This window comes from Nannospalax galili, unplaced genomic scaffold (genome assembly GCF_000622305.1).
Source record: "Nannospalax galili isolate Female #2095 unplaced genomic scaffold, S.galili_v1.0 scaffold2019, whole genome shotgun sequence".
Taxonomy (NCBI): Eukaryota; Metazoa; Chordata; class Mammalia; order Rodentia; family Spalacidae; genus Nannospalax; species Nannospalax galili.
This window is the reverse complement of record NW_008342625.1, coordinates 389,046-397,784: the sequence shown is the minus strand read 5'-3', so window position 1 is coordinate 397,784 and position 8,739 is coordinate 389,046. Positions and strand designations below refer to the sequence as shown.

The following is an 8,739-nucleotide window of genomic DNA, read 5'->3' as shown; positions in this document are numbered from 1 at the left end:
TATTACTATTATTATTATTTTGCTCTTTTTGAGACAGGGTCTCCCTGTAGCCCCAGCTGTCCTGGAACTTACTATGTAGACCAGGCTGGCCTTGTACTCACAGAGATCCGCCAGCCTCTGCCTCCCAAGTTCTGGGATTAAAGGCATGCGCCACCACACCCGGCCCCTACTTATTATTTTTATTTTATGTGTATGAGTGTATTGCCTGCATGTACGTGAGTGCATCCATGTCATACAATGCTGCGGAGGTCAGAAGAGGGCTTCGGATTTCCCCTGGAACTGGAGTTAAAGACGGTTTGTAGCTGCCATGTGGGTGCTGGGAATTGAAACTGGGTCCTCTGTAAGAGCATCCAGTGCTCTTAACTGCTGAGCCATCTCTCTAGCCCCAGATCTCTGTGAGTTTGATGCTAGCCTGGTCTACATAGTAAGTTCCAGGCCAGCTAGGGCTACAGGGAGACCTAGTGTCAAAAAAATTTTTTTATTAATTTTTAAAAATTTTTATGTGTATGCTAGTGTGGTGGTACACACCTTTAATCCCAGCACTCTGGAGGCAGAGGCAGGCAGATCTCTGTGAGTTCAAGGCCAGCCTGGTCTACATAATGAGTTCCAGGCCAGCTGAGGCTACAGGGAGACCCTGTCTCAAAAAAAAGTTTATGTGTATGAGTATATTGTCCGCATGTATATAAGCATACTCATGTCATGCAGTGGCCTTGGATGTCAGAAGAGGGTGTCAGATCCCCTGGAACTGGATTTATGGACAGTTGTTAGCTGCCATGTGGGTCCTGGGAACTGAACTTGGGTCCTCTGCAAGAGCAACCAGTGCTCTTACCCACTGAGCCAGCTCTATAGTCCCCTTTCTTCCTCTTTGATTCCACCACCTGCCTCCAGTTTATGGGTTTGTGCTGTGTACATTCAGAGCAGTTCTTTCCCATTAATTAATCCTCTCTGGATCACCCTCACTGATACACTAATCTAGATGTTTCTCAATCTAGTATGTTGAAAGTTTTAGTTTATTTCTGTTGCTGTGATAAATTACGCTGACAAAAACCAACTTAGGGGAGAAAGGGTTTATTTCACCTTATAATTCCAGGTTATAGTCCATCATCATAGGGAAGTAAAGGCAGGAACTTCAGACAGCTGGTCACATCATTTCCACAGTCAGGAAGAGAGAGGAATGTCCTCAGCACCATCTCTTCTATTCTTCAGTTCTTCCTGCCTAGGGAATGGTGCTGCCCACAGTGGGCTGGAGCTTCCCACATCAATTAGCATTATTTATTTATTATTTATTTATTTGTTTGTTTATTTATTTGTTTATTTTGTCTTTTTGAAACAAGGTCTCCCTGTAGCCCCCAGATGGCCTGGAACTAACTACATAGACCAGGCTGTCCTTGAACTCACAAAGATCAGCCTATCTCTGCCTCCCAAGTGCTGGGATTAAAGGCATGCTCCACCACGCCCAGCTCCAATTAACATTATTTAAACAATTCCCCACAGACATGCCCACAGACCAACCTGATGTAGGCAATCCCTCACTGGAAATCTCTTCCCAGGTGATTCTAGGTTTTGTCAAGTTGACAGTTAAAGCTTAACCATGACAACAGTCAAGTTGACAACCATTACAACTATCATGCACAAATACCTGGGTTCCATACTCATCACAGCACAATAGAATAAAATAATAATTTAATTAAAAAAGAAAAGAGGGGGGGCTGGAGAGAAGGCTCAGCAGTTAAGAACACTGGTTGTTCTTGCAGAAGACCCGGGTTTGAATCCCAGCACCCACATGGCAGCTAACAACTGTCCATAACTCCAGTTCCAGGGGATCCTACAGCCTCTTCTGTCCTCCCCGGGTATTGTACAACACAGGTGCACTTACCTACACACAGGCAATACACACATACACATAAAATAAAAATAATAAAATATGAATGAAAAAGAAAAGAGGGCTGGAGAAATGGCTTGGGTTAAGAGCACTGGCTGCTCTTGCAGAGGACCCAGGTTCAGTTCCCAGCACCCACATGGCAGCTAACAACTGTCTTAAACTCCAATTCCAGGATATCTGATGCTCTCTTCTGGCCTTTTTGGGCATTACATGCATGTGGTGCACTTACATGTGGGCAAAACATTCATACACATTAACTAAAAATAAAATATTTGAAAAATAAAATAAAAAAGAGGGGTGGCTAAGGGCTGGCAGCATCCCATCATATGAGGACTCAGGTTTAATCAAGTTGCTTAGATCATTCATGAACAGGGGAAGGCACTCACGCTAAGCAGAGGCTATGGTGTTATAGGGAGTGGGCACTCACTGTGGGGAGAATAGCTGAGATGGGGGCAAGCGTAGATGTAGGGCCAGGTGGGATGCTGTGGGCAGGAGCCAGTGGTGACCACAGTGACAAAGGAGGGAAGCCAGTGAATAGAAGTGTATCTTGTAACAGGGGATTGAGTACCTCTGGGCAGCATGTGGGGAGATGAGGAAAGGTGTTCATGACATAGTGTAGTGTAGAAAAATTAGATGAGGAAACACATGTGGCTGTCGTTAGTCCATCAAGACCGAGTGGAGAACAGCGCAGAGGGGCTGTCAGTCTTCTGTGGTTCTCACTTGTCTCTCTGCATGCTTTCTGAGTAACCAGAATTGGAGGTCAGTTCTGACTGGTGGTGACTGGCCACTTTTGCCTCTCCCACTACCCAGGAATATGAGGAGCGCCTGGCCCGCCTGAAGGCCGACTATGAGGCCGAACAGGAATCCCGGGTCAGGCTGCAGGAGGACATCACTGCCATGCGCAACTCCTATGACGTCAAGCTGTCCACACTGGAGGAAAGCCTGCGGAAGGAGAAGGAGACAGGTGGGTGCCTCCCTGGGGCAGCGAGGGAGCCCACCTCCCATTCTGAGCCCAGAAGCAACAGTCTCAGGCAACACCACCTCCTGGTGGCCTGGCCACAACTGGCCACTCAAGGCTGATTTAGAGGTACCAAGTATCACCCTTGTTTGAGAGGCCAGTTCTTGCCCCAAGTTTCTGTATTTGCTAATCTCCTCTCACTGTTGTGTCTGTTTACTACCAAGGCAAGCACATCCCATAAGGATCCAGTCATTAATAAACTTTTTAATTTTTAAAAATTAAAAAAAAAATTTTTGTCTTTTTGAAACAGGGTCTCCCTGTAGCCCCAGCTGACCTGGAACCCACTATGTAGACCAGGCTGGCCTTGAACTCACAGAGATCCACCTGCCTCTGCCTCCCGAGTGCTGGGACTACAGGCATGTGCCACCATGCCTGGCTAGTAAGCTTTCAAAAAAATATTTTCTAGCCGGGTGTGGTGGCGCACGCCTATAGTCCCAGCACTCGGGAGACAGAGGCAGGTGGATCTCTGTGAGTTCAAGGCCAGCCTGGTCTACATAGTGAGTTCCAGGACAGCTGGGGCTACAGGGAGACCCTGTCTCAAAAAGAAAAAAAAAAATTTATTATTTTTATTTTATGTGTATGAGTGTAATGCCTGCATGTAGGTAGGTGCAGTGCCCATGGAGGTTAGAAAAGGCCATCGGATCCCCTGGAACTGTAGTTACAGATCGTTGTTAGTCACCATGTGGGTGCTGTGATTCGAACCTGGGTTCTCTGCAAAAGCAGCCAGTGCTCTTAACCGCTGAGCCATCTCTCCAGTCCCAGATCCAGTCATTAGCAAGAATGTTTGTGTGGATGTTTCTAGGGCACACTCATCCATCCCTGCCACTGGGGACTAGCTCTCTGCTGTTCATTGCGGGACTGGCAGGGCCTCTCCGCAACTGATGACAGGGTCAGTACTGATGGTGGGGTGCTGCTGTGCGTCTCATACTATGATGGGGGAGAGCTTTACTTGCATCCCCTCCTCTAGCCTCCTCTAGCCTCCCCCAATTTGGTGAGGTGAATTCTCTGGATTCTCCCATAACTTGTGAGGAAGCAGCCTGGGAGCAGTTCAGGCCACTTAGCCAGCTGTTGAGCCTAGGGAATCTGTACCTTCTTAAAGGGAGCCCAGGACACAGACACTAAAGAAATACATGAGGTAAAAGGAGGTCTGCAGCCCCAATCTGGGAGCAAAGCCCTGTCCAAGTGAGGAGGGAGACCCCACACCTGTGGGAGACCTCCCGGAACATGGAAGGATGGCTTCTAGCATGTTCTGTCCTTCATACAGTCCCTCCAGTTATTAGACTTCCGCAGGGTCTCTGTCTGGTTTCTAGTGCTCTAAGTATTTTAACATGAATCCACAGTGTTGATTCATTCCCAGGCATCTGGCATAGTCTGTGGACAAGAGCCCTGAGCTGGCACTAGAGGAGGATCTCTGAGGGTCTTGGGTATGTGGTCAGAGCTCAGGAGACCATAATCTTGGGAGGCAGTGAGACCCAGGGAACAGCCTGCTCATGTGGAAGGACCGTCCCAAGGCAGCGTAGTGAGAGCCCAGCAGTAAGAATCAGAGAATGGAGAATTCTCAGTGCTAGTCAGGGAAGGCTTCCTGGAAGAGGGGGTGAAGACAGGGTGGGTTCTGAAAAGAAGACAATAAGGTAGGGATGGGTGGCACAGTGACTATAGCTGGACTCTGGGGACCTGCAAGGCTCTGACTCAAAATGGTCCTTGGGACACTGTGGGTGTGGGACCGCCGTTGCCTTTTGGATGCTGCAGGAAGTTCTTGTTGTTGCAGAGGCAGTCCTGAAGGCACAAGTCCTATATAAGACTGAGGCCATGTCCAGCGCCAAGTTAGCCAATGGGTCTGAGTACTCAGTTGCTTTCCAGTACGAGACCGCAGTGAAACCCACCATCCTCTCCATGCCGGACATATCACCCAGTGACGGGGTCACCGAGAGCCACACCCCCCTCACATTTGAGGAGCTGCCCCACATGGAGCCCTCCAGATCAGAGATTTCTTTTGGGTCCGATGAATCGTCCACCCTCGAAGATTCCTCCATGTCTGAAGCTTTCCCTGGGCCCGAGGACCTTTCCAATGTGGAATTCTCCATGCCTGGGGTGCTGGCTGAGAGCACGTCCTTCCCTAATGAGCGTCTGGGTCCAGATGTGGCTTCACCTCCGCTGGAGGGTGAGAACTATGCCCAGGACGAGGAGCCGAGACTGGTGTCCTTGCAGATGTTGACAGGCCTGCATGACCCCTTTGCTGACATGGAAGCTAAGCTAGCCAGACTATCCTCCACTGTGGCCAGGACTGAACTATCCCGCATAGATGTCCCCCAAACCCCTGAGCAGGTAACTAATGTGTGCGTGAAGCCAGGCACCATGGAGTGGGCAGGAAAGGCTGGAAACACAAGGATCATGTGCACACAGGGCTGCCGACCCGTCATTAGCAGTACCGCCCTGTGTCCTTCATGCCTCTGGCATCAGTGGCCAGTTTGGGGCCCTGCTGTCCTGGAATCTGGCAAGGAAAAGCTCCAACAGACACTCCCTAAGCCTGCAGGAAAGTTGGGGTGGAGACCCAAGTTCAGATGGGCATCTGTTCCTTTGAAAGGAGTTTGTTGAGTTGCCATGGTGATCCTGAGCTTCTGGCATGTGAGAGCTAGGGAGCCTGGGGCTGCTTTCAGGGCCCTAGGACCTGCCATGCTGCCCCTGAGTCTTCCTGCCCCTTTCATGTTCCTTCTCTCCCTCTCTCCCCCTCTCTCTCCCTCTCTCCCTCTCTTTCCCTTGGTCTCTCTCTCTCTCTCTCTCTCTCTCTCTCTCTCTCTCTCCCTCTCTTCCTTTCCCCTCTTTCACGGTCTTTTTTTTTTTCCCCTGTGGTCTTTTTGAGACAGGGTCTCCCTGTAGCCCCAGCTGTCCTGGAACTCACTATGTAGACCAGGCTGGCCTTGAACTCACAGAGATCTGCCTGTCTCTGCCTCCCCAGTGCTGGGATTAAAGGCATGTGCCACCATGCCCACACCATACCCAGTTCTCCTCTTTTATGTGTATGAGTTTTGTCTGCATGTATGTCACTGCACACATGCCCTGCAGTACCCACGCAGATCAGAAGAGGGCACTGTATTCCCTGTAACTGTACATACAGGTGATTGTGAGCCTCTGTGGATGCTGGGAACCAGAACCAGGGCCTTTGCAAGAGCAACCAGTGTTTTTAACTGCTGAGCTCTCTCTCCACCCCAACCCCCTACTTCATGTTTTAAAGAAGTCTTCCTATTCCCCCCTCTTCTCTGCTACCCTTGAATGTGTGTGTGTGTGTGTGTGTGTGTGTACATGTATAACTACACAGCACAGGCCTTTGAAATTGCAGCTTCTGCTTCATGATGCAAGGTTGGGCATTTGCCTCTCTGGGCCTCAGTTTCCTCCTCTAGACAGTAGAGGTGCTGGTATGTGCTTTGTATGCCCCCCAGACCCACAGGTGCCCAACTGTGCTCTGCCTCCCCCTTCAGCTACAGTGACTGGTAGGTAGAGGAGGCTGTGGGTGGGTCAGCAGCCTGCCGGGAAGAAGGTAAAGTGGACGTCAGTGCAGTGGGGGCATGTACAAAGGGTTTGGGCCCAAATCATCCTCCTTGCTTTTCACCCCTATCTCTCCATAAGCAGCCTTCCCAGACAGACCTAATGGAACCCAGTGATGTCAAGTCAAAAGCTCAGGTGGCTGACAACCTCCCACCCAGGACGGTGAGTACCCATCTGTCCCTCTGAGTGCCTGGCCCAGCTCTGTCTGATTTGTGCTGATCATCCTTTCTGGGACTGCATTTCCTTGTCCATGAGGCAAAGACAAAAATTCCTCACCTTCCCCTAGTAGTGAGTGGCTCATGGCCAAGCAATGTTTAAACCAGAGGACTGTGTCCCTCAGCACATGTGTGATGTGAGTAGGAGGCCTGATGGATGGAGACAGTGCTTGGAGGCTCTTCTTGAAGGAGGAGAGGCAGGATGTGTTGGCAAGTCCAGGGCTGCGGCCAGGATTGGTGGCTGTAAGGCACTGTCACGGACCCGCTGTGGAGCTGTCACACCCAATTCGGACACCGTTTGTCCTTTTCTTTGGACAGTGCATCAGGCAGGGGGCGGGAGAGTGAGGACAGTCTGCCAGCCTCTGGGCATGGGCACAGGGCAGAGCTGACAGGAAGTGGTTGATGAAGTTGGGGGGCGGGGAGGCCCCAGGTAGAAGGTAAAACCCAGCAAGAAAGAGGGGCAGGTGGAGCAACACTTGCCAAGTTCTTATGGCTAGAAGTTGTGACTTTCTGAACAAGACAAGGCCTAAGAGGGGGGACACTGGAGTGAACAGGTGAGGTGCAAAGGAACCAGGAGAGACAGGGCAGGTGCAACAGCCAGGGAGGAATGCGTTCACTGTGCATGAATTCCACGGGCCGCCATGAAAGGTTTCAGTCAGGAAAAGAATGTTGTGGCCAGTTTGTAGTTTTGAGAAAGTTACCCTGCCTGCTGTGTAGACTTGATCAGAGAGGGCAAAGAGAGGAAGCCAGGAACCCCTTTGGGGTGTGTTGCTCAAAATAATGATAATAAGAATATTTGTTTGGGTATGGTTTTGGTTTTTTCCTTTTTTGTCTTTTTGAGACAGGGTCTCCCTGTAGCCCCAGCTGTCCTGGAACTCACTATGTAGACCAGGCTGGCCTCGAACTCACAGAGATCCGCCTGCCTCTGCCTCCCAAGTGCTGGGACTATAGGCGTGCGCCACCAAGCCTGGCTCTGAAACTTTTTTTTTAATCTTAAATTTTTTTTTTATTTTATGTGTATGAGTGTATTGCCTTCATGTGTGTAAGTGCACCCGTGTCATGTAGTACCTACCCATGGAGAACAGAAGAGGGCGTCAGAGCCCCTGAAACTGGAGTTACGGGCAGTTGTTCACCACCATGTGGGTGCTGGGATTCAAACCCGGGTCTTCTGCAAGAGCAGTCAGTGCTGTTAATTGCTGAGGCATCTCTGCAGCCCCAGATATCTGAAACTTTTTGAGCACTATGAAACTCAAAGTGCTTGAGATGTCTAGGCACCCTGGGCTTCAGATTTCCGGATTAGGGATGCTCCGCCTGTACCTGATCCATGCAGAGTTCCATGGATGAGCTGTCTCTTCCGGGACAGGGCTGCCTCCCAGCAGGCTCATCTCAAGGTCTACTTCCCACCTTGTTTCCTTCTGTGTCCAGGAGGCTGACAACTTAGGCCTGGAAGTGGCCGAGGAGCTAGTATCTGAGGTAGAAGCTGGCATGTGGATGGAGCCTGAAGCTCACATGGCCCAGGTGGCCGAGGTGGCCCAGCCTCAGTCCCTGCTGGTTATGGCAAGCGTGAGAAGAGAGAGCGTGGGCATGGAAGTGACTGAGGAGCTGCAGCCTGTGGACCAGCAGCGAGTGCTGGCCCGGTGAGTACCAGAGTTTGGGCTGCCAGGAGCCCATGGGATAGTGGGAAGGACATTGCAAAAGGCTGGGGCGTTATGGCTCAGGCTGGAGCGTTATGGCTCAGGCTGGAGAGGGGCGACAGCTGCTTCTCTACTGATACTGAGCTCATACCAGGCCTCCTTCACCATAGAAGGGGCAGTGGGGCAGGGGAGGTACCACAGCAGGCCAGGCAGGTAGAGCTCCACTCCTGGGCTGCCCTGCTCCAGAGCGGCCCTGACTGCCACCAGTTTCCAGCCAGTCACCTGCTCAGCGGTGGCTGCCTTGGAGGAGATCAAAGGGACTGTTGTTGGCCTTCACAGGGCCTGGCCTTGGGGTTCCAGAAACCCCAAAGCAGGCTGACACATGCATTCAGGTTCTAGCTGAGCCCCTGACCTCCAGGCCTCTAGTATTTTCTCTCTTGTAGACCC

General features: G+C 50.9%; 1 protein-coding gene across 9 annotated transcripts in view; it reads left to right on the top strand.

Annotated features, from left to right (window-relative positions):
- Kif17 (kinesin family member 17) overlaps positions 1-8,739 on the top strand; it is a 71,471-nt gene that overhangs the window by 23,323 nt on the left and 39,409 nt on the right. For 4 of the 9 annotated variants that reach the window (XM_017799518.2, XM_008838595.2, XM_017799516.2 and 1 more), the window contains exons 7-10: positions 2,693-2,846; positions 4,669-5,225; positions 6,525-6,605; positions 8,084-8,295. In XM_017799518.2, the coding sequence (XP_017655007.1) occupies positions 2,693-2,846; positions 4,669-5,225; positions 6,525-6,605; positions 8,084-8,295 (1,004 nt within the window). The remainder of the gene's footprint in view (positions 1-2,692; positions 2,847-4,668; positions 5,226-6,524; positions 6,606-8,083; positions 8,296-8,739) is intronic. The other 5 variants (XM_008838598.2, XM_008838597.2, XM_017799519.2 and 2 more) reach the window with 2 other exon arrangements.